Here is a 25837-nt window from a genome sequence, read left to right as displayed (position 1 = left end):
TAAGGTATGCTTTTGTTAACTCTTTTACTCAAGAATGAAATGAACTTGCCTTCGGAAGCCTGTATTGCTTTGCCGCCAGTTCACGTTAGCGCTGAGTACATACCGGAACATCGCCAGGATGAACATGAACGTGTGGAAGGAGTAATCCTAAGGCAAGGTGGCTATGTAAATGCCTCAGCTGAAATTGGGGAATTTGAGAGATGTTTGACAACAGATTTACTCAATCATTTGGTGTTTGTCCAAAAGGTGTTCATGCGAGAAATAAATGAAGTTCTGCAAAAGGTCTATGGCGGTGAAAAACCCGTACCTTTGTGGTCCGAAGACAGCGACAGCGGCAGTGTTCAAGAGTCTAGCTTAAAACGTATACTATTTTCCATTAACGTTTCAATGAAACGTATACAACTGACTGCCACTACGCCCTGTAATTCGGCAGTGCGTTTTGAAACTGGCACCCTGGAGCTACAGCTTTCGAATCGTGTTAAGAATGTGGGCGAAGGCAACGATCGGAAAATGTTCGGCAAGGCACACATAGATTTTAATCTTTCGCTTGGTCAACTGATACGAAATGTAATATTTGATGAAGCGGAACCTGAGTTTCAACAATATGCGTTTTTTCACACAACTATCGGCTTACGTAATGCATTCCAAGATGAATTACTTAACGAGGATAAAGAATTGATACTGTTAACGTTAAAACGTCCTTTGGTATACATTCAGCCGATAGCTGTTGATAAGGCCATATTAGTGTGGTTAAATTACAAAAATGCCTATGAATACTGGGCGGAGAAGAGGGCAAATTTGAGTTATGAAAGTGCTCAACAATCACAACAGGTGCGTTTACAAAATATGAGACGAGTTTGGAAGTGATGACTTAGTTTATTTTTTAATGTTCCTTTTTGCAAAAAGGTCTTTGACAGAGTGGCTTTTGGTCAATTTAGCAACATTGCAAGTTCCAATTTATCCACGTTATTCTTGCAATTGACAGTGGAGGACATGGGCATATGTCTGCCTCTTAATCAAGTGGCGAATGTAAGTACCACAGCGAAAACATCTTCCTTTTTTAATCATGCCCGACCTACGTTTTTCATGTTTCTTCTTCAAGAATTGTCTCGCATTAGGATTTTATATTTTTATATTAAATCTCTTTAATCTTTTTCCTTTCAGTCTTGGGGCACCAGATCTTATCAAGATTTCGAGCCTAAGGGAGCTGTTGTTATCACCTTAGAGAACACCATAATATCGGCTTGCAACTCCGGTTCTCTTGTTTCGAAAGGAAAATTCCAAGGTCTATGCTTGCGTTTTGCGGATGATTTTGAGACCACACTGGATGACTGGAAGCCAAATTCAAGTGAACCTATAATGAATGTTTGCGTTGTCTCCGAGGGTACATATGAAGTCTGTTCCCGTACAACCGCTGCGAAGAAAAATGAAAATGCAAAATGGCTTCTAAATGTAAAATGGCAAATGGAGGGAGTCGATATACATTTAGACATCAACATTGGCAAACAATTGTCATCCTTGGGTCACACCCTCACCATGTTGACAGGATTCGAAGATGAAGAAACCAATCTTGACTCACCGGACAGTGATGAAGAGGAAAAATCTCAGCGTGATACCTTTGGACGTCGTAGGGAATTTGAGAATCTGCCACCGTTTGTTTTTGATCCTACCATCGACTCGAAGAAGCGTTCGTTTATGATGGAAAAGGAGATGGCCGAACAATTGAAAATTATCAACGATTTGCGTACATTGGGGGCAACCCACAATACCATAGCCCATGAGGAGCGAAGATTGCAGGAACTACAGGCCATATGCTATAAATTCTTTAGGCGCGATATGATTCAAAAATGGAAGAGACCTTCAATGCGTAGAAGCATGAAATCTTCACAAAGGTCCATCTCGTTTATTGGATCTCATCGTGATCATATAGAAGATGGCTTGGCCACTTATTCGGGCAGACGTTTAGATCCTATAGCATCAAATGATGAAATATCGAGTCTGCAATCAACCCCGGCCTCCTGTCACTCTAGAAGTGCCTCACTTCGAACTACAGGTGCTAATAGGGTAACATTCTCTGAGACCATGCGGCAAACTTCCTTGCCAAATGCTGATAGTGACGATGAACCACAAAGCACTAACTCGCAGGATGGGCCGACTGACACACCTCCCAGCGAAATTGATATCGATGGCACCTCAGTGGAAATGAGGCGAAAACATCAGTACCAACAGAAGCAACAAGAGCCCAATATCGATTTTGAGCTGGACATCAAAGTTTTGGTTAATTCAGGAAAATGCGTTTTGCACACCAAAGAGACAACAGACGATAAATTCTTTGTATCGGGACCCACTACAGTGAAAACCCATAAACGGGAGCGAAGTGTTGGTTATGATTGGGGAAGTCCCACACCATCTCGCAGACACAGAGATAAGAGCAAGCTGCGCTATAATCCTTCTAGTGCAGCAATGCTTTCAGACTTAACCATATTCCATATACCCGGTTTGGATGTGAAGTTGCACTATCAGTCAAGGACGGTTGAGCATAATTTAAACGAAAGTTCCCGGTTGGCCAGTACCGATAGCCATCAATCAATGATGTCCGGTACAAACAGACGTCTAAGCACTAAAAGAGCTTCTCTGTTTGCTTGGATGACATTGCAATCCATACCCGAGGAGACCATTATTTCACCACACATCTTGGAGTTCTTGGAACAAACCCTGGAACCCATACCCACAAAGGCTGAACAGAGTAGCGGTTCGCAGACACCCTCAAATAATGCCGTCAATTTGGATATATTACCTGCCAATTATGTGACATATGCCTCATTTCCAGTTGATGTCATTGTCTATTTCCATATGCAGCCATCGACTTTCCGCTTCTCTTGTTTACCCGTTTCAAGGGTGGAATGTATGTTGCAATTGCCAAGTCTGGATATAGTCTTCTCATCGAAACGCTCAGCTGATGAAGATAACCAAAATCCCTTCGACAACAACCCCAATACAGCAACACCTTCTTCAACTACAACAGGCAGCGACAAGGATAAGGACAAGGATAAGACACCTCAAGGAGGGCTTAGTGTTACAGGCTGCTTAGCAGACTTTAATGTCTATATATTCCATCCTTATGGTGGCAAGAAAACAAACATCAAAGAGGCCCAATTTTCTCCCTTGACTGATTCGGAGAGAAAGGATTCGTTGAGCATCAATGTGGAGTTTGTAAAATTCCACATTACCAGATGTCGCAAAGTCTACATAGAACCTTCAGCTTCATCGAAGAGGTCGTTGGATCAGTCAAAAGCTGTGGTAAGATTCTCTACCATCGTTGATATAGGCAGTGCTTCGTTTAAATATGATATGCGGCGTTTAACGGAAATTTTGGCATTCCCCAAAGCCTGGTACCGCCGCCGTATTGTGCGTCGTTTGTTCCTGGGTGACCTAAGTGTGCAGCAAACTAGCAATGACTTTGAATATGCCGGCACGCCTACGACGCCCAAAGATTTCCAGAGAACTAAGACTCCGGATAAATCACCAGCTGATGCATTTTACGCCAGGGAAAAGATGAAATTAAATTTGGAAAATTCCATGCAGACACCAACATCTTCAGCAAGTGCCATAAGGAAATTGAAATCATTGGGAAAATCCTCCAGCAATGAATCGTCCAGTACACCACCTTCAGAGAAGAACCAGATTACCGCTTGGGAAACTTTGGTTCTATTTGCCGTGAACTTTACCAAGCTGAATGTTCAAATGAACATGGGCAATGTTATGGGTAATGTGGTGTGGCTTACAAAAGATTTCCAATCAGATGGGCGACTTTCCATTGGCAGTACGGGCTATAAGAATATGTATATTGGCATTTACTTGGGGGGTTCTTCTTTGGATGCCAAGGGTGGCATTGTAGGTGGTAGTTTTGAAGTGAATAAAATCAATAACCGTTTTCACATTAAAGAGGAGTCTGGCGTTGAACCATGTCACACAATTCGTTTGAGTTTTATGGCGCTGGAGCTACGACTGGATTACATGGGCACTTCGGTGCTAATGACAAGAATAAGTTCCTTTTCGGCAGCTATGAAGGATGAGTGGAAAACATCTCTGTTGAAATCGTGTGCTACCGACGATGCCAGTGTCGCTCCCAAAGCAATAATATTCGTGCATGGAGACCTTTCCTGGGATCAGGTGTGTAGTATTTACCTATATAGTTTAGAGAGCATCGCATTTATGTTCTATACGTTTTCAGCTGCAAATCATGATATCCAAATCAACTACTGCCGATTTACTTAAAATGTATTACAAACTGGAAGAGTTTTTCACTCAGCAATTTAAATCATCAAAACGTGTGTTCTCCAGTCTGGAGCCACGACTGCATGAACGCAATACCAGCATGAAACGTCGCCAACATATGAAGAAGAAGATTAGTGGTGGTGGTGGTGGAAATGAGGCCCCATGCCTTGACATTGGCAACACCGATGCTCGACACCATAGGCATTGGCAGAAGCCCCTGGAGATTGTGGCAGGCCTCGTTGTGCCCACATTGGTAACACGACTGCCACGTAATGGTAATGTTTTAGGTGGCTCCGTTAAACTACATGGCAATAACATCTCATTGGCCTGTTTCCATGGCATTAATTTCAAATCAAAGTCATGGGCTTTGTTCAGCCTAAAGTCGCCATTTATTAACTTCACTACTGAGGCCCATCAGGATTCAGACACCAGAGAAGTGTTTGTAACACAAACATTAACCTCATGCTTGGGCCAGAACGCTGAGGGTCAACAACAAAATCATTCAATGGCTATTGTTAGTCGTATTTCGAGAAATATTGTATTTCCACCACAATTTAAGACATTGAATGAATGGTTCCATTATGCATTTGCTAATAGCGAAATTGATGGTGAGTTATAGAGGAGTTAAAAACATTCATGGGAAATATTTTTCTGAATACTTTCAAGAGAAAATATTTTCAGTGGAATAGTATGCTCAAATAGCAAGTAAACCAAACTTACATCTATATTTAGCCAAAGTAAATTGCAAAAAATCTCCATAACTATTGATTTCATTGATTGGCTTGTGAACGAAAATAAACACCATGGTAATTTTTTTACAGCTGTTGATCGATTCCCCATTTTGGAATGTGATCGCGAAATAGCTTCGAATTCCATAGAGCGTGCCAGATCAGCCAGTTCCTCTACTGCCAGTTCCACCAAGTCGCAGGATCGTGAAGTAATATTTGCCTTGCCAAGTCTTCACTTACATTTTAGAACTGAGCACAAGCAAGGACCCTCTACACCACAGCCATCAGGTAAAGTCCTTATAGATGGAGCTTTATTTGAAATCAAGACAGCAAGCAGGCTATTTATTATTTTCTTGTTTTTCAGATATAAAACCAGAAGTTATCTGCAGTTTTACTACAGAATTCGATGATCACATATTTGTGACTGTTGATGCTGATGCTTTCTTCTTTTTGCATGATTTAATAACATCCTATGTCAAAGAAAAGGAAAAAGTGGTAAGTTGTAGTAAAAAACAGATTTTCAAATCGGTATGATTGGTACCTTAAAAATGTCATAAAATTTGTTAAAAATGTTAAGAAGTCTTTGTATCATACTTTTCCTAACACACCTTAAACCAGGGAGAAAGAAATACTTTACATAACACAGCACTGTATCTATTGCTCCCTTTGTTTAGTAACAAATTATTGTTTAGGAAGGTTAGGTTGAGTGGGTTGCCCAAAGGTGTGTCCGATCGGAGGCCAGTTTGGCCCATAGTGGTACCCTAGGAAGAAAGGGAAGAGAAAGAAGTTGTGAGACCTCGGGATAGGGATTATACATGAATAGAAGAAAATTAGGAGGAATGGAGAACCCCAGCGGGGGTGAAGAATGTCCTTTCCCACGCAAACACGAATGTATCTACGTTGGAGCTTATGGCAACCCCGTCGGAACCATCCTGTTCCGTCAACAAATTTCAGGAGACCTACCAGAGGTACGTTCGCAAGTTCATCCAGATCGCAGAAGAAACGGTTCCCCAGAAAGGAGAGCCTACGTCCCTGCAGACCCGGACATTAATACAGCAAGTAAAAAAAAACTGATTTTCAAATTGGTATGATAAGAAATCTTTTTATCACACTTTTCTAAACAAACCTTAAACTAGGGAGAAAGAATTACTTTACATAACACAGTACTGTATCTGTTGCTCCCTTTGTTTAGTAACAAATTATTGTTTAGGAAGGATAGGTTGAGTGGGTTGCCCAAAGGTGTGTCCGAACGGAGGCCAGTTTGGCCCATAGTGGTACCCTAGGAAGAAAGGGAAGAGAAAGAAGATGTGAGACCTCGGACTAGAGGTTATACATGAATAGACGAAAATTAGGTAGAATGGAGAACCCCAGCGGGGGTGAAGAATGCCCTTTCCCACGCAAGCACGGATGTATCTACGTCGGAGCTTATGGCACCCCCCGTCGGAACCATCCTGTTCCGTCAACAAATTTCAGGAGACCTACCAGAGGTACGTTCGCAAGTTCATCCAGATCGCAGAAGAAACGGTACCCCAGAAAGGAGGGCCTACGTCCCTGCAAATCCGGACACAGCAAGTATTCGATAGTCCCCTTCTCATTCTGATTGAGACAGAAGTCATTGTGCCATGCCATGTGCGTCACCATGTGGCCTATGGCGCAGTGGCCGGTTATGACCCCAGTTAAGGTACTCATCGACTTCTTATCGAACGCCATCAACTCCCTCGTCCTTCTGCGGTCGATGACAGGTCGAGTACCATCCCACCACCAACGTCACCGTGGCCATGCCCTTTACTGTGTTCAGTAGCTCGTCAAATGGCTCGTAGGCAAGACCGGTGGCTGGTGCGCCCGGCGCAAACGAACCCCTCCTGGCGCACTCGGCCGCCCTCTAATTCTTGGAACTCCCTCATGTCCAGGAACCCATATCAGCGTCACATCGTGGGCTAGAAGCCTATCCAGGGACTCCAAACAATCCGCCACGCATCTCGACCACAAGGCCTTAAGCGCAGCCATACTGTCCAAATAAATCCTAAGTTTTGAGAGCGGTAAATCCCTTACCAGAATTTCTCTTGCGGCAACTGTAATGGCACAGACCTCTGCCTGAAAGACCGTACACTAGTCCGGCAGTCTCAGAGACATACCGATATTGAGTGTGTCAGAGTAGACCCCCAATAAAGTCCCTGGCTCCATCTTGGAGCAATTGGTGTCGATCGAGGTCGCATTCTCCTCAAGTACAGCATTCATTCTCCGTTTATCCCTCCAAAGAAAACGAATCGCCAATGTTCTCACCCCAGTCGGCACTGGTGCCAGGTAGTGGGAGATCCTCCTCAGACCATAATCCATAATACCCAGAATCGAACTGTGGCCGAAGCCATCCTCCTTCAGCATGCCGAGCTCCCTCAGCCTAAGAGCTACCTTGGCGGCGCAGAATCGAATATGGGCCTCAATGGGCTGCGTATCTAGCATCGCTACCAGGCCTGCCTGCTGTGCGGATCTCAGTGTCCCTGTGACCCCGACGCAGGCCAGTCTCTGGACCTTCTGGAACTCCCTCGCACGTTTCCTCTTCTCTACGGCCTTCCACCATACCAGTGTTCCGTATATATCCAATAAACATCTTGAGGGTTATTCCTCACTTCCTACCGAACATGCTCCTGCAGGCGTAGAAAGCGCACAGTGCCCTACGGCCTTTTTTCTCGGTATTCCTCTTTCAGGACGGTTTTGAATCGAGCACTATGCCAAGGTACTTCGCCTCCTTCGACAGCTGCAGGGTGACTCCGTCCAAGGACGGGAGTCTGAACTTCGGTATTCTATATCTACGCGTGAAGAGCACCAGCTCTGTCTTGGTCCTCAACCCATTTCTGGTAACCCATCGCGACAACTTCCTCACGGACCCTTCAATGATATCGTCGACAGAAACCTGCCTCGAACCAGCAGAACAACGTCGTTCGCATAAGCGATTATCCCCGTGCCATCCCCACCGAGATCCAACAGGATTTCATTAATATCGAGGTTCCATAATATCGGCGAGAACACCTCTACTTGGGGGGTTCCTCTGCTTCCGACCACACTATCTCTCAGGTTCGCATTAAAAGTCCGGCCATAAAGCATATTATTGATTCACTAAGAGATTATAGGGTGAATCCCCGTGCTTTGCAGTGCGGCGACTATCGATCCTATCTCCACTTTATTGAAGGCCCCTTAATATCCAAGAAGGCCGCCAAAGTGTATTCTTTCTGTCGGAGAGATGTCTCGACCTCCTGTACCACCTCGTGAAGGGCCATCTCTCCTGAGCTGCCTTTGAGGTGCGTGTTGTACCCCAAGGAAGTTTTCCGGCATCAGTCTCCCTCTCACCTTCAGGTCAATCATTCTTTTCAGTGTTTTCAGCAAAAACGATGACAGACTAATGGGCCTATAATCCTTCGTCGTACTGTGGTTAATTTTTCCCGCCTTGGGGATAAAGACCACCTTGACCTGCCTCCAAGCCCTTGATATGTAGGACCATGCCAGGCTCGTTAGCAAAATCCGCTCGAGTCAGGGCAGGCCTGATGAGGTCATCTGTTAAGGCCACATATGTAGGTATTGCGATATATTGATCGCCGACTTCTTTTTGGCCACCAGGGAAATGCGCCTTAATCAAAAGTTCCACGGTCTCCGGGCCACTCCCGGTGTAAGTCTCGTCCTCCCTCCTCAGGGAGTTAGGCGTGATGGGATCCCTCGAGAGCACTTTGCGCAACCTAGATTCCTCACTAGTGCTTTCCATTTTCTCACAGAATTTCGCCCAGAAACTCCCCGTCGCCTTCCTCGTCTCGTTTTTGATCTTGCCTAGTTGTCCCAGTCCTCTGCCGTGTTCTCTCTCTTGGCCTTATAAAAAAGCCTTCTACTTTCTCTCCTGAGCACCTTCAGGTACTCGTACGGGACATGCCTTTAAAAAGGCCTCGTTCAGACATCCCGTGACAAGATTTATTGCGTCCTCCAGAGGCCCTCTAACAGACCCTAGTTTCTGCATCTATTTCCTGAACTTCTCCCAGTCGGCCCATCTCGGGTTTCTGTATGGTATCCTCTTCCCCCTTTCGTGCTCGACCTGAAAACAAATCCTATAGTGATCCGAAAAGGAGCACTGGGTGGAGACGTTCAAGTCCAAAACCTTCACCGAGTCACTATTCCTCACGAGCGTTATATCTATAATCAATTTCCAGATCCGGTTGTAGAAATTAGGGGCGTTGCCCCTATTGCATACAACCAGGCCCATGGACAAAATGTAATCTAAAAATCCTTTGGTATCCGTGCTTCCCCAGAAGCAATGGTGTGCATTGGCGTCACCCCCTACCAAAGGTCATGCCACTTCTTCTCGCCGGACTGTGTCTGTATGGGGGTTGTCCACATCGTAGGGTAGGTATATGGAGAGGAGGAATTTACTCTCGCAGCGTCGTCCAGCGGGGATCTGATCAATCGGGACTAATTCTATCTTCATGCTAGGCCAAAGAGAGTCAAGGGCACCAATGCAGGTCGAAAGAAAATCCAAAGCTTTCTTAATACCGCATCCGATGACCTTGGCGCCCTTCTGCCACTTAGCGCCATCAAAAGCCGCGAAGGAGTAATTCTTGTGGACTGATTTAGACTATACTTGACAAAGTTTTTGGGAGTCATACCAAACGATATGTGCAAAATATCAGCCAAATCGTATAAGAATTGGGCACTCTAGAAGCTCAAGAAGTCAAGACCCCAGATCAGTTTATAGGCAGCTATATTAAAACATGGTCCGATATGGCCCATTTACAATCCCAACTGACCTACACTAGTAAAAAGTATTTGTGCAAAATTTAAAGCGCCTAGCTTTCCTCCTTCGAAAGTTGGCGTGCTTTCGACCGCCGGACTTTATGGGGTCTTATACGAATATTTCTAAAAGTTACAAACGAAATGACGAGTATACCCACATCCTATGGTGGAGGGTATAAAAATAATTTTGTATTATTTGTTCCTGTGATTCGTATAAACTCAAAAAAGGTTCCACAGATAATCTAGCATGGTCTTGTCATAAAAGTAGTATTATAAATTTTTCGATATATGAATGAAAGAGTATCCTCTTATCAAGGATTGAAAAGGAAATTGAGAACAATCCTCCAATCTGTGTGGTGTTCTTCATTATCACGAGAAGCTTAGCTGGGATTTACCAGGCGCGTTCACAGGTTGCGGATAGTGGAATGCTCCATACGGAGTAGCTGCAATTGCAGTCGCGGCAAATCAACGGTATCGAGTGGAGAGTTTCAGTGAGAGGCCGTGAGGCACCGGCTCTTGCTTAAATACTGTGCCTATGATGCTCGATTCAACAAAGCGAGTTATTGACGCCTTTAAATAACCAATGGCCCTCATGTTCCCGCGGCGATCGGTCGTATAGACCCTGGCATCGTGCTCTACTCTCAAATATCTTTTATTATTCTTAGCCCCAAAATTGGATATCAAATTCGTTTTCAAATCACAAATACCTCTCATTTGAGCCCCTTATTGCAAAAATCAGCAAATACGTCCGGTTTGGGGTGGGGTTGTTTTGAGGGATGGGATGACTTGGCCCTGAAAATATATATATTATATATTAAATATATATATTAAAATATATTAAGTTCGTGTTCTACTCTAATATACCTTTTATTTGAGCCCCATATTGCAATGGTCAGCAAATACGTTCTATTTGGGGTGTTATGAGGTAGGGTGGCCCCATAGACACTTTCCCGAATGTTGAAATCAGATTCGTGCTTTATTCCCAAATATCTTTCATTTGAGCCCCATATTGCTATGGTCGTCGGTAAATTTGTCCTCTTTGGGGGGTGTTTAGGTGGAGGGGCGGTCCCAAACACTTGGTGCTGCATTTGGATATCAGATTCGTGCTCTATTTCCAAAGACCTTTCATTTGAGTTCCATATTGCAGTGGTCGATATATATATCCGATTTGGAGGTATTTCGGAGGCTGGGGCGGTCCCCCAAATACTTGGTCCCACAATTTGATATCAGATACGTTTTCTACTCAGATACGTTTTCTACTCTTATCAGATACGTTTTCTACTCTTATCAGCTACGTTTTCTACTCTTATCAGATACGTTTTCTACTCTTATCAGATACGTTTTCTAATCTTTTCAGATACGTTTTCTACTCTTATCAGATACGTTTTCTACTTTTATCAGATACGTTTTCTACTCTTATCAGATACCTTTTCTACTCTTATCAGATACGTTTTCTACTCTTATCAGATACGTTTTCTACTCTTATCAGCTACGTTTTCTACTCTTATCATATACGTTTTCTACTCATTCCCATATGGTCGAGATTGGTCCAAATATATATTTGGTGGGTTTTGGTTGCCCCTTAGGCACCCCACCCGTAATTTAGATCCCCAATTTTTATTTTAAGGTTACTATAATAGGGCGAACAAGTTTCGCTTAAATCGCACCAACCATCTCCGAGATCTGGTGTTTCTGAAAATCAGGGTAAGGGGGAGGGGAAATGTAGTACCCCATTTTCACCACGGGATCATTATGCGCCATCTGCAAAAATTTCAAGAAAATCGTTTAAGCCGTTTTTGAGTCTATACGGAACAGACAAACAAACAAGCACAAATTGATTTTTATATGTAAGAATGTTGTGTGTCGAATCCTAAGTTACTAATATAAATTCGCCCTCGTTTAATTGTCTTTCCATTACAGATCGGAGCTCAGTCTGCGCGTGCTGCTTCGCCGAATTTATCTCAAAATCTAAAACATCAACTGAAACCTTATGTCGCCGATGAAATTCACAAAGAACCACAGAACTTGCAATCAAACTCAAATACCTCATCGGCTTCAAATACTCTCTCATCCAAAAATGCAAGTTCTACAGCACTGGATATAAATCAATCGCAACAGTCCATGACAGCACAACATTTGACAAGTAGTAATCACAACATAAACAACGATACCAAAGACTCAACAACAAATAAAGCATCAAACATTAACATGAATCCAACAAGCACCGCTGCACCAATTCTCTCCCACACTAACAGTAATAGCGCCACAAGTGCGACAGCGGCATCTGCAAGTAGCAGTCAAAATCAACCATCCACGTCTCAAAATACAGCAACTGGTGATAGTAGTAACGATACAGATTTAGAATCATTTTTCCGTGATTGGCGGCATTTCGAGTGCCAGACATGGCATTTGGAGCCCACGGTGCGCATTTTATATTGGGCTGGTAAATCCATTGAACCATATGGCATTGATTACATACTCAACAAGCTGGGATTCAGCCATGCTCGAACCACCATACCCAAATGGTTGCAAAGGGGTTTCATGGACCCCTTGGACAAGGTACAGGCTTTAATGATGCTGCAATTGCTTAATATGATTAGGGAAAATAAACAAGAGTCTAGCACGAAAAATAACAAAAATTAAGAGAAAAATAAATTATATCGATTGAGATAATACATATACTACAGACTATAGCTTGAAATTAGTTTCGAAATATTACACATACATGTGGTAGTTTAAACAGGCATACATAATTACATGCATATACCATATATAATACCAATACCAAGTAACTTTTATGGCAATATATAATATATATACCTACATCTAATAGTCCTGACTCTCTTACTCTATATAAAATTCTCTTATATCGTTTAATCGATCTTTTTTCTAACGAAGATCCCTGTGTTAGTTTAATCCTTAAGCTATTAGTTGAAATTTAAATATATATTTATAACTTTGTATAATGTATGTAAGCTTTTGTATAAGATTAATAAACAAAAAAAAAACTAAAAAAGAAACGAAAAAAGAACAATGCGAGAGGTGATGTTATGTATTCGTAGCCATTTTCTACTTTCATTGTCTATATACCGTATATACACTTATATAAATATTTAAAAAAAATACCTATTTACTACTGGAACAAACTAATACTCGAAGTATTAATGTAGAGGAAAATCATTATCAAAAAGAAAAAGATCAAGCATCAAAGTATCTACAATTTATATATATTAAATAATTTTTTAGTATTTAATTAGCCAAAAAAATATATTCTGCCTTTTTTGTATTGAGTTTTGTTTGTTGAATATTCCTTAGCATATTTTTTAGTTTTAAATTTTTTTGTTTGTTTTAAGTGAATGTGAAGGTAACCCATTTTAATTTATATAAAAAAAAATTACATTCATTTTAAATTAAAAGTAATCATAATATAACATAAATTATACAACCAATCAATTATTATGGGGAATATTTAAAATAAATATTAAAAAAAATATAAATAAAACAAATTTGGTTGTTGTTTTTGTCAGTTATGGTTGAAATTAGATTTGCGATTTAGATCGGCACCAATATGATGAAGAAATCTTTTGTCCAGCACTACATTCGAACGCTACGAATGCAATCGCGGCATGGCTAGATAGACGTAAGGCCAAAACAGAATGAGAGCGTTGAGCTTTGTTTTTAAGCGTTGCGTTGCGTACACGTATGCGTACTTGAACAGAGAATATGCGAGTAAGAAGATAAAAACAAAGAGAATGCAATAAAGAAAACAAAAAAACTTTTGTTGTTGTTTTCGCACATTTAAATACCAACTTTGTGATGGATATATCTTTAAAAATTGACAAATCTTCGTTCTAAAAGTATTTTGTTTTTGTAAAAATTTCCCAAACGTTTTAATTTTTTGCGTGTAGTTATGTTTCGGCTAACCCGATCCAAAAGCTCCTTTACCTGTTTTAGTTATAAATCCATATTCCGTTTCGCTTTAATATCATTCTAGCAATAAACCACCATCATTTTAATAACATTAAAGTTTCATGCTTCTAAAATGTCTCATTTCATTTAGTAAATTTTGTAATAACTCCCCAAGAGGTAAGCTAATCTCTAAATGGTATTCAGAACAAACGTAAACCAAATTATTGTTATTAAACCAAATAACTTTGTAGAGTCAACACAAAGGCAATGAAAACACTTAGCTTGCGGCAATTTATTTTCGTACTTGGTAAGTAGCTACAAGACATTTATTTTTATTACAATAATTTCTAAATTTTTTAAACCCACCATCATGCCGATATATGTAGATTTGCATCATTTCTAGATCCAAAAAAGTGTATATACTCTTAATCGTCTTAATTTTGTGACCAGTGTCCATCTATCTGTTCGCAGTCCGATTGCTGTAATCCCTCAACAACCTTTACAAATAAAGATATTGGGTTGAAAATTTGCCCAAATTATTGGTTTGGTCAAACCCTCGTTATATTCTTGGGGGTTCTCAATCGGGCATATAGATCGATATATGTATGGGAGAATTTTTTTTCCGGTTTCGACAAAATTCGGAACAGCAAGTTAGTTCGGACACCTTGACATTCCTGCCAATTATGGTCTATATCAGACCATATTTGGATATAGCTACCATAAAGATCGATCTTCCGATTGAAGGTCTTTAGTCCATAATATGAGTAGTTATTACTCTATTAAGACAAAATTTGGATAAGTTGTACATTTGTATATATCCGTGGTGGTGGGTAGAACATTCTTACTTGTTATTTTTTTAATCAAAAATCTTATATATTCATCATTTCATAGCTTTTTTAGGCAATGGAGAGCTGTATACATTTTTAATAAGGGGTAAGTTTGTGACTGATAAAAATGATGATAAAGTTATTTAATTATTTTTTAACTAATTCTACAAAGGTCATATATTGACAACGTATAGACAGGCAGTTGAAATAAGTGCCTTCTTTAAAGTTCGGTCGGGCCGAACTTTGGATACCCACTACCTCGGGTATACATGTAAACCAACTTTCGTTAAAATCCGGTGAAAAATGAATACCTTATGCCCCATAGCAGCTATATCGGAATATGTTCCGATTTGAACCAAACACAAGTCAAGTAGAAGTCATTGTTCAATTGTGTATAACAAAATATTGGTCTTTTTAGTAGCTGTATCTTAAAATAAACCGATCTGAACCATATTCGACATGGATGTCGAAAAGCCTAACATAAGTTATAGTGCCAAATTTCAGTGAAATCGGATTATAAATGCGGCTTTTATGGGACCAAGACTTTAAATCGAGATATCGGTCTATATGGCAGCTATATGAAAATCTGGACCGATCTGAGCCAAATTGAAGAAGAATGTCGAAGGGCCTAACTTAACTCACTGTCCCATGTTTCTATCCAGACCAACCTATGTTTCTTTCCAGACCAACCTACACAATCTGTGAAAATTTCAAGGTAATCGGTTCAGCCGTTTTAGGTCATTTTAGTTCTGATTTTGGTAGTCGGAGTTTGGGATTTTCAGAGTGGGACGTCCCCACAAGCTTTTCGCCTCGAATGTGTATATAAAATTTGTTCCCTATTTCCAAATACTTTTTATTTGAGCCACTTATTAACACAGTAAGTAAATATTTCCGGTTTGGTGGATTGGGGTAGCCAGGCCCTTTGCCCCAAATATGGATATCAGATTTTTACTCTACTTCAAAAGTTGGCAAATATCGGCATATCTGTCCGACTATGGCAATATTGGGGCTAAGGCGGCCACCCAGAGATTTGGTCCCTCTCAAAACTATCAGATTCGTGCTCTACACTGAAATATATTTTATTTGAGCCTAATATTGCCAAGTTCAACAAATATGTCTTATTAGAGGGGTGTTATGGGGGTAGGGTGGCTGCAAGACCCTTGATTCGAAAGTTGATATCAGATTCGTGCTCTACTTCGAAAGACCTTTCACTTAAGTCCCATATTGCTATGGTCGGTAAATATGTCCGGTTTGGGAAGTTTTTCGAGGTTGGGCGGCTCCTCAAACACCCAAACTCTGAAACCCAAAATTTTATATCAGATTCGTTTTCTAGTCTCAAATACCTTTAATTCGAGTCCCATATTGTCATGATTAGACCCCGATATCCAAGCCGAATATGCTCCAGATCGGACCATATTTAGATATAGCTGCCATATAGACCGTTCGGCCGATTAAGAGTCTTACGCTCGTAAATGCAGCTTTTGTTAAACGATTTCGCTAGAATTGGGTATAGTGAGTTGTATTAAAACATTCCGCACCCTAACTCAAAATAGTCCAGATTGGACCATATTTTGATGTAGGAGCCTACCGTAGCGGAGAGGTTAGCATGGGTTCGAATCCTGGCGAGACCATCAGAAAAAATTTTCAGCGGTGGTTTGCTCTCCTAATACTGGCAACATTTGTGAGGTACTACGCCATGTAAAACTTATCTCCAAAGAGGAGTCGCACTGCGTTCACGCCGTTCGGACTTGGCTATAAAAAGAAGGCCCCTTATCATTGAGCTTAAATTTGAATCGGACTGCACTCATTGATATGTGAGAAGTTTGCCTCTGTTCCTTAGTGGAATGTTCATGGGCAAAATTTGCAAATTTGTCATATAGACCAACCTCACGAATTAGGGTCTGTAACTTATAGAAGTCTCATTTATAGCCCGATTTCTCTGAAATTAATAACAGTGCGTTATAAAAGATCCCTTGACATCCTTGCCATTTACGGTTCTAATTGGACTCTGTTTAAACAAAGCTGCTATTTAAACCGATTTTGCTGAAACTGTGGTCTGTATAAGGCTTCTCAGTGCTCGAATCAAATATGATACAAATCAGCCCATATTAGGATATAACTATGGATATGAATATGGCTATAGTGGTGGGTAACTAAAGTTCCGATCGTGCCGAACTTAATACGTTTTAATACCCTCCACCGTAGGATGGGGGTATACTAATTTCGTCATTCTGTTTGTAATACCTCGAAATATGCGTCTAAGATCCCATTAAGTATATATATATTCTTGATCGTCATGGAATTTTAAGTCGATCTAGACATCCGTCCGTCCGTCTGTCTCTCAAAAGCACGCTAACTTCCGAAGGAGTAAAGCTAGCCGCTTGAAATTTTGCACAAATACTTCTTATTAGTGTAGGTCGGTTGGTATTGTAAATGGGCCATATCGATCCATGGTTTGATATAGCTGCCATATAAACCGATCTTGGCTCTTGACTTCTTGAGCCTATAGAGGGCGCAATTCTTATCCGATTTGAATGAATTTTGCACGAAGTATTTTGTTATGATATCCAACAACTGTGCTAATTGTGGTTCAAATCGTTTCATAACCTTATATAGCTGTCATATAAACAGATCTGGGGACTTGACTTCTTGAGCTTCTAGAGGGCGCAATTCCTATCCAATTTGGCTGAAATTTAGCACGACGTATTTTATTCTTACTTTCAATAACTGTGCCAAATAAGGTTCAAATCGGTTCATAACCCGATATAGCTGCCATATAAACCGATCTGGGATCTTGACTTCTTGAGCCTCTAGAGGTCGCAATTATTATCCGATTTGCCAGAAATTATGTACGACGGATCTTCTCATGACCATCAACATACGTGTTTATTATGGTCTGAATCTGTCTATAGCCCGATACAGCTCCCACATAAATCGATCTCTCTACTTACTTTTTGAGCCCCCAAAGGGCGCAATTCTTATTCGAATTGGCTGACATTTTACACAGGTCTCCAACATATAATTTAATTGTGGTCCAAACCGGACCATATCTTGATATCGCTCTAATAACAGAGCAAATCTTTTCTTATATCCTTTTTTGCTTAAGAAGAGATGCCGGGAAAAGAACTCGAGAAATGCTATCCAAGGTGGAGGATATTTGAGATTCGGCCGGGCCGAACATAGCACGTTCTTACTTGTTACTTTTTATATATAGAAAGTAAAGTTTATTTCGAAATTTCCATGCCATTTTGCAGCTGATCTGATTGCCGAAAGTACGATATGTATTGGAAAATATAATTCACCATTTCGAACTGAAGAATCAGTGGATCGAGTATACTCTCCACTATCATTCAAAGGTTTTGGAGAACTACCAGATTCAACTGTAATAACAAATCAGGGTACAACTTTATTAATTACCTTTATGTTTGACGAATTGAAAAAAATACCCACCATTACCGATGGACCCTTGGAAGGCAAAGGCACGTATCGTTTTTATCATATGTATTTTCATTGGCTGACGAAAACACCGGATGAATGGGGATTCAACAATGTGAGCTTACCTGCTGAATTGCACTTGGTGTTTTACAATATCAAATATGGAAGCTATGACAAGGCCATGGGGAAACATGAAGGCATTGCTACATTGTCGATATCATTTCGGGTAAGAGTTTAAATGCCAACATTAATTTTAAATTTGCGACAACTGCATAATGATGACTAAAATTGGTAAAATATTGGAAAATCGGTAAAAAATGTTTGCAACCTGAGAATTAAGAAGTCAAGTTGGGAGATTGACTAATATGGACATATTCGGACCATGTGTGGCAAATTTGTTGTCACTGTGAAAAACACAATATGTTGTCTGAAAAGTTTACCTTAGGTTAGGTTGGAAAGAGGGTTACAAAAGTGTTTTCCCTTTGGTTTATAAATAAAGGGTTTTTTTTTAACTATTATCTTTTTGGTAACACTGGTTAAACATCTTACACACGTTTTGTGTTTTGTTTCACTGTCAGTTTGGTCTATAATTTAACCGTCTTACAAACGAACAACGCTTTCAAATGGAATATTATTATCAAAAAGTTAAATGCTCTATTAATTCATAGGGCTCTTCTTCCATTGAATGATGATGCTCACTTTTGGCTCAATGGGTACGTTAATAAGCAGAATTGTCGATTTTGAAGTGAAGATCAGCCAGAAGCATTGCAAGAGCTACCAATGCATACAGAAAAAATCACAGTTTGGTGCGGTAGGCTGGTGGCATCATTGGACCGTACTTCTTCAAAGGTAATGTAACTGTGAATGGCGAGCGCTGCCGTGAGATGATATCCAACTTATTATGCACAAAATGGCCCCTGCGCCGCCTCTTCCTTGAATTCAACAAATTTTATAATCTAATTGATCTATCAGAAAGTCGCGAGCCGATATAAACCTGTACATTCTTAAAAGCTCAAAAAACAATAAATAAAAAGGTGTTAAGTTCGGTCCGGCCGAATATAAGTAAAACCAAAAAAACGTATATAAGTAAAACCAAAATCCGGTGAAAAATGCATACCTTATGGCCCTTAGCAGCTATATCGAAATATGTTCCGATTTGGATCAAATACTAATAAGTACGGAAGCCACCGTAGCGCAGGGGTTAGCATGTCCGCCTATGACGCTGAACGCCTGGGTTCGAATCCCGGCAAGACCATCAGAAAAAAAAAATTTCAACGGTGGTTTTCCCCTCCTAATGCTGGCAACATTTGTGAGGTACTATGCCATGTAAAACTTCTCTCCAAAGAGGTGTCGCACTGCGGCACGACGTTCGGACTCGGCTATAAAAAGGAGGCTCCTTATCATTGAGCTTAAACTTGAATCGGAATGCACTCATTGATATGTGAGAAGTTTGCCCCTGTTCCTTATTGGGATGTACATGGGCAAAATTTGCAAAAAAAAATTCCATTTACTAATAAGTGCAAGTCATTGGTCAATTGTCTATAACAAAATATTGATATTTTTAGTAGCTATATCTAAAAATAAACCGATCTGAACCTTATATGACAGGGATCTCGAAAAGCCAAACATAAGCCACTGAGTCAAATTTCAATGAAATCGGATTATAAATGCGCCTTTTATGGGGCCAAGACTTTAAATCGAGATATCGGCCTATATGGCAGCTATATACAAATCTGGACCGATTTGGGCCAAGTTGCAGAAAAATATCAAAGAGCCTAAGACAACACAATGTCCCAAATTTCGGCCTTTTGTGGCCCCTAAACCTTAAATCGAGAGATGGGTCTATATGGCAAATATATCCAAATCTGGACCGATCTGAGACAAATTGAGAAAGAATGTCGAAAGGCCCAACATAACTTACTGTCCTAAATTTCGACGACATCGGACAATAAATGTGCCTTTTATGGGCCCAAAACCTTAAATCGAGAAATCGGTCTATGTGGCAGCTAAATGCAAATCTTGATCAGTCTAGGCCACATAGCAAAAATATATCGAGGGGCCTAACTTAACTCACTGTCCCAAATTTCGGCGACATCAGACAATAAATGCGCCTTTTATGGCCCCAAAACCTTAAATCGAGAGATCGGTCTATATGGCAGCTATATCCAATAGGAATTGCGCCCTCTAGTGGCTTAAGAAGTCAAGATTCAAGATCGGTTTATATGGCAGCTATATCAGGTTATTGACCGATTTGAACCTAATTTAGCACGGTTATTGTAAGTCATAGCGAAACACGTCGTGCAAAATTTCATTCCGATCGGATAAGAATTGCGCACTCTAGAGGCTCAAGAAGTCAAGACCCAAGATCGGTTTATATGGCAGCTATATCAAAACATGGACCGATGTGGACCATTTACAATCCCAGCCGACCTGCACTAATAAAAAGTATTTGTGCAAAATTTCAAGCGGCTAGCTTTACTCCTTTGAAAGTTAGAGTGCTTTCGACAGACAGACGGACGGACGGACGGACATGGCCAGATCGCCATAAAATGTCACGACGATCAAGAATATATATCCTATATGGGGTCTCAGACGAATATTTCGAGTAGTTACAAACAGAATGACGAAATTAGTATACCCCCATCCAATGGTGGAGGGTATAAAAATCCATATTGGTATTAAGATAACGAGGATATTTCATATTGAATAAGTCAAATTTTAATTTAAAACCTTTCTTAATTCCTCCGTTTTATGAAAATGGAAAGAAATGATATTAATACGATTCCTTTTTAAAACCGAGGCAAAATTTTGATATTTGGAAAATAAACTATTCATATCTCATTAACGGTGTCCGATGGCACAGTAGTATACACATGTTTTCTATAGATCTCGTCAAGTTCGTTCTCAAGACTCCTTAATCCGTTTAGAAGATCAAAAGATATAGCCCCTTTAGGGTTGGAGTAGTGTAATCGGGGTAAACTTTGACACCCTGCAGCTCATCCTGTATTAAAGATGTACACAAACAATATATCATTTCCCTGAAAGCCTATGGCCTCCCCTACAAATGTCAAGAAGATTTTTTACCGCTCGGATCAACAGATAAAAAGTTATGGTTTTATTTCCAATTTCTTCACTGTTAGGCCCACTGTGCGAACCGACCCCATATTGATTTCTATACTTATAAAATTTAACAAAGAGTTAAACATTAAAAATTTTTATACATTCAACAGGTGCGGGATGTGTCAAGCCCTGCCATGATATTTATCAAGGATAAATTGCTACCTATCCGGATGCCCTACACAAATGCGATCATTACAAAATTTAATAGTTTGTCCCTCTTCAGTTACCTGCCCAACTTTTGGTACTATTATTTCACATATAGTGGTGCAATGGTATTTGAGGCGTCAAAAAATGGAACACATTGCAAGGAGAGTGTCATTTGGATAGATTTTGAAGAATCTTTTAAGATATCACCGGAACAAGTAAGTATATGCTAACAAAACACCATGACACATCAATGGGGAGGGACTATTAAGTATCTGTATTCCTCTCAATTACAATGAGTGCTGTCCGTATCAAGTATACGCTCAATGATAAGGAACCTCCTTTTTATCGCGGAGTCCGTTTCAGAACCTATAGAGTATATATATTCTTGATAGTGGTAAAAATCTAAGACGATCCAGCGATGTATTACCGACTGTCTGTTGAAATCACGCTAGACTCTTTAAAAATTAAGATATTGGGCTAAAACTTTGCATAGGTTCTTTCTTTGTCCATAGGCAGGTTAAGTTGAAAGATGGGCTATATCGGACTATATCTTGATATAGCCCCACATCTGCCGAAATAAGGTCTACGGCCCATAAAAGCCACATTCATTATCCAATTTTGCTGAAGTTTTGAGACAGTGAGTTTTGTTGGGCCACTCGGTATCCTTCTTCAATTTAGCCCCGATCAGACCAGATTTGGATATAGCTGCCTTATAGTCCGATCTCTCGATGTAAGGACCAGATCGGTCCAGATTTGAATTTAGCTACCATATAGTCCGATCTCTCGATTTAAAGTCTTGAGCCCATAAAAGGTACAATATTGTCCGATTTCACTAAATTTGGGACAGTGAGTTGTATTAGACCCTTCTACATCGTTTTTATACCCACCACCGAAGGATGGGGGTATATTCACACACACATATTCACCACATCGCAATATCCATTTCCGACCCTATAAAGTATATATTTTTTGGATAATTCTAAGACGATCTTGCCATATCCGTCCGTCTGTCTGTTTAAATCACGCTACAATCTTTAAAAATGGAGATATTGGGCTGAAACTTTGCACAGATTTTTGTTTTGTCCATAAGCAAGTTAAATTCGAAGGTGGGCTATATCGGACTATATATTGATATAGCCCCCATATAGACCGATCCGCCTATTTAGGGTCTTAGGCCCATAAAAGCCACATTTATTATTTTGCTGAAATTTGAGACTGTAAGTTGTGTTAGGCCCTTCTAAATTTTTCGCCAATTTGGCCCAGATTGGTTCAGATTTGGACATAGCTGCCATATAGACCGATCCTCCGATTTAGGGTCTTGGGCCCAAGGACTATATCTTGATATAGTCCCCATATAGACCGATCTGCCGATTTAGGGTCTTAGGTCTTTAAAAGCCACATATATCATCCGATTTTGCTGAAATTTAAGACAGTGAGTTGCGTTAGGCCCTTCGACATCCATCTTCAATTTGGCCGAGATAGGTCCAGGTTTGGATATAGCTGCCATATAGATCCATCTCTCGATTTAAGGTCTTGCGCCCATAAAAGCCGCATTTATTGTCCGATGTCGCCGAAATTTGAAACAGTGAGTTGTGTTAGGCCCTTCGAAAACCTTCTTCAATTTGCCTCAGATCGGTCCAGATTTAGATATAGCTGCCACATAGACCGATCTCTCGATTTGAGGTTTTGGGCCCATAAAAGGCATATTTATTGTCCGATGCCGTCGAAATTTAAGATTTCGGCATCCTTCTTAAATTTGGCCCAGATCGGTCCAGATTTGGATATAGCTGCCATATAGACCGATCTCTCGATTTAAGGTTTTGGGCCCATAAAAGGCGCATTTATTGTCCGATGTCGCCGAAATTTGGGACAGTGAGTTGTGTTAGGCCCTTCGACATCCTTCTTCAATTTGGCTCAGATGGGTCCAGATTTGAATATAGCTGCCATATAGACCGATCTCTCGATTTGAGGTTTTGGGCCCATAAAAGGCATATTTATTGTCCGATGCCGTCGAAATTTGGGACAGTGAGTTGTGTAAGGCTTTTAGACATTTCTCTGAAACTTGGCTCAGATCGGTCAAGATTTGGATATAGCTGGCCATATAGACCGATATCTCGATTTAAAGTCCTGGCCCCATAAATGGCGTATTTATAGTCCGATTTCACTGAAATTTGACACAGTGACTTATGTTAGGCTTTTCGACATCCGTGTCGTATATGGTTCAGATCGGTTTATTTTTAGATGTAGCTACTAAAAAGACCAATACTTTGTATAAACAATGACTTGTACTTATTAGTATTTGGTCCAAATCGGAATATATTTCGATATAGCTGCTATGGGGCATAAGGTATGCATTTTTCACCGGATTTTGACGAAAGGTGGTTTACATATATACCCGAGGTGGTGGGTATCCAAAATTGGGCCGGACGAACCTAACGCCTTTTTACATAAATGCTTATTGCTTCTTGACTTGCTTTATATTCTTTCTTCTTTTTTTTCAGGTTATGGAATTCAATAAACTTTTTGCGTTCAATGGATTTCCTTTGGTAGATAACACCGTTAATTATACAAAACCAAAAAGTCAGATTTACAGCTCCCTAAATCCTTATGGCCCTCAAATAATGCTAAACAAAGCTTGGAAACAATCCATGGAATATATACTTTTATTAGGAACCTTTATTTCAATATTAATATTACAAGATTTTGCATAAATTTGTGCTTGTATGCGTTCAAAATAAAAACCAAACTCTGCTTTCAACTTTATAACAAAATTTATGAGTATTTCAGTGATTTCATATTTAATCTTCTATCGTCTCTATATATAAATTAATCTGTGTTTGTTTGATCCATATAGACTTAAAAATGCCTCTACCGATTTTCTTGCAATTTTCAGGGAAAGTTATTATGGGTTTAAAAGAAGCAAAAGAATATTTAAAGTTTTGGTATATGAAGGGGGAGGGTCCGCTGCACTTTCTCCTAATATTTAAAAACGCATGATATATACACCGACCATGACAAAGTAGGAGGTAACATAGTTTTTAGTACAATACGAAACTGGCATCCAAGTATGTGTATAAGAGCTAAGAGGGGAAGACCCCTCGATATATTGATCTGAGACCCCATAAAGTGTCGTCCCGACATTCTGAGTCGATCTAGCCATATCCGTCCGACTACCGAAATCACGATAGCGGCCGAAAGCATAAAGAAATCTAAACCGATTTTAATGAAATTTTGCACACATATCGGGGCATCATATAAAACACCTCATGCTAAATTTTGTAAAGATAAGACCGGAATGATGGCTTCTACAACCTTTAAAGGCCTTATCGGATGAAAGATATATATGGAAGCTCTATCTAAGTCTTGACCGATTTTGATAATAAACCGTCTCCGCTTCGGTATCAATTTTTTATACCCACCACCGAAGGATGGGGGTATATTCATTTTGTCATTCCGTTTGCAACACATCGAAATATCCATTTCCGATCCTATAAAGTATATATGTATATTCTTGATCAGCGTAAAAATCTAAGACGATCTAGACATGTCCGTCCGTCTGTCTGTTGAAATCACGCTACAGTCTTCAAAAATAGGGATATTGAGCTGAAAATATGCACAGATTCTTTTTTTGTCCATAAGCAGGTTAAGTTCGAAGATGGGCTATATCGGACTATATCTTGATATAGCCCCCATAAAGACCGATCCTCCGATTTAGGGTCTTAGGCCCATAAAAGCCACATTTATTATCAGTTTTGCTGAAATTTGGGATAGTGAGTTGTGTTAGGCCCTTCGACAACCTTCGTCAATTTGGCTCAGATGGGTCCAGATTTGGATATAGTTGGCATATAGACCGATCCTCCGGTTTAGGGTCTTATGCCCATAAAAGCCACATTTATTATCCCATTTTGCTGAAATTCGGGACAGTGAGTTGTGTTAGGTCCTTAGATATCCTTCGTCAATTTGGCTCGGATCGGTCCAGATTTGGATATAGCAGCCATATAGACTGATCCTCCTATTTAGGGTCATATGTCCATAAAAGCCACATTTATTATCAGATTTTGCTGAAATTTGGGACAGTGAGTTGTGTTAGGCCCTTCGACATCCTTCATCAATTTGGTTCAGATCGGTCCAGATTTGGATATAGCTGCCATATAAACCGATCCTCCGATTTAGGGTCTTAAGCCCATAAAGGGCGCATTTATTGTCCAATGTTGCCGAAATTTGAAACAGTGAGTAAAGTTAAGCTCTTTGACATAATTCTGCATTATGGCACAGATCGGCCAAGATTTGCCATATAGACCGATCTCTCGGTTTTAGGTTTCGGGGCCATAAAAAGCGCATTTACTGTCCGATATCGCCGCAATTTGGGACAGTGAGTTGTGTTAGGTCCTGCGACATCCTTCTTCAAGTTCACTCAGATTGGTCCAGATTTGGATATAGCTGCTATATAGACCGATCTCTCAATTTAATGTATTGGACCCATAAAAGGCGCATTTATTGTCTGATTTTGCCAAAATTTGGGACAGAGAGTTAAGTTCATCCCCTCCACATATTTCTGCAATTACAAAATATTCGAAATTTGGGGACAAGGAAAAGAAAAATATTGGCAACATTGCTGAAACC

General features: G+C 40.3%; 1 protein-coding gene across 10 annotated transcripts in view; it reads left to right on the top strand.

Moving 5' to 3' along the window:
- The window catches only part of LOC106094446 (bridge-like lipid transfer protein family member 1), a 49958-nt gene extending 36791 nt beyond the window's left edge, over positions 1-13167 (top strand). For 5 of the 10 annotated variants that reach the window (XM_059364179.1, XM_059364181.1, XM_059364180.1 and 2 more), the window contains exons 26-32: positions 34-831; positions 907-1029; positions 1165-4173; positions 4235-4886; positions 5100-5294; positions 5371-5501; positions 11697-13167. In XM_059364179.1, the coding sequence (XP_059220162.1) occupies positions 34-831; positions 907-1029; positions 1165-4173; positions 4235-4886; positions 5100-5294; positions 5371-5501; positions 11697-12419 (5631 nt within the window). In that variant the 3' untranslated portion in view covers positions 12420-13167. The remainder of the gene's footprint in view (positions 1-33; positions 832-906; positions 1030-1164; positions 4174-4234; positions 4887-5099; positions 5295-5370; positions 5502-11696) is intronic. The other 5 variants (XM_059364184.1, XM_059364183.1, XM_059364186.1 and 2 more) reach the window with 1 other exon arrangement.
- Positions 13168-25837: the final 12670 nt, after the last annotated feature.

This window comes from Stomoxys calcitrans, chromosome 3 (assembly GCF_963082655.1).
Source record: "Stomoxys calcitrans chromosome 3, idStoCalc2.1, whole genome shotgun sequence".
Taxonomy (NCBI): Eukaryota; Metazoa; Arthropoda; class Insecta; order Diptera; family Muscidae; genus Stomoxys; species Stomoxys calcitrans.
This window is presented reverse-complemented; position numbering and strand designations above follow the sequence as displayed.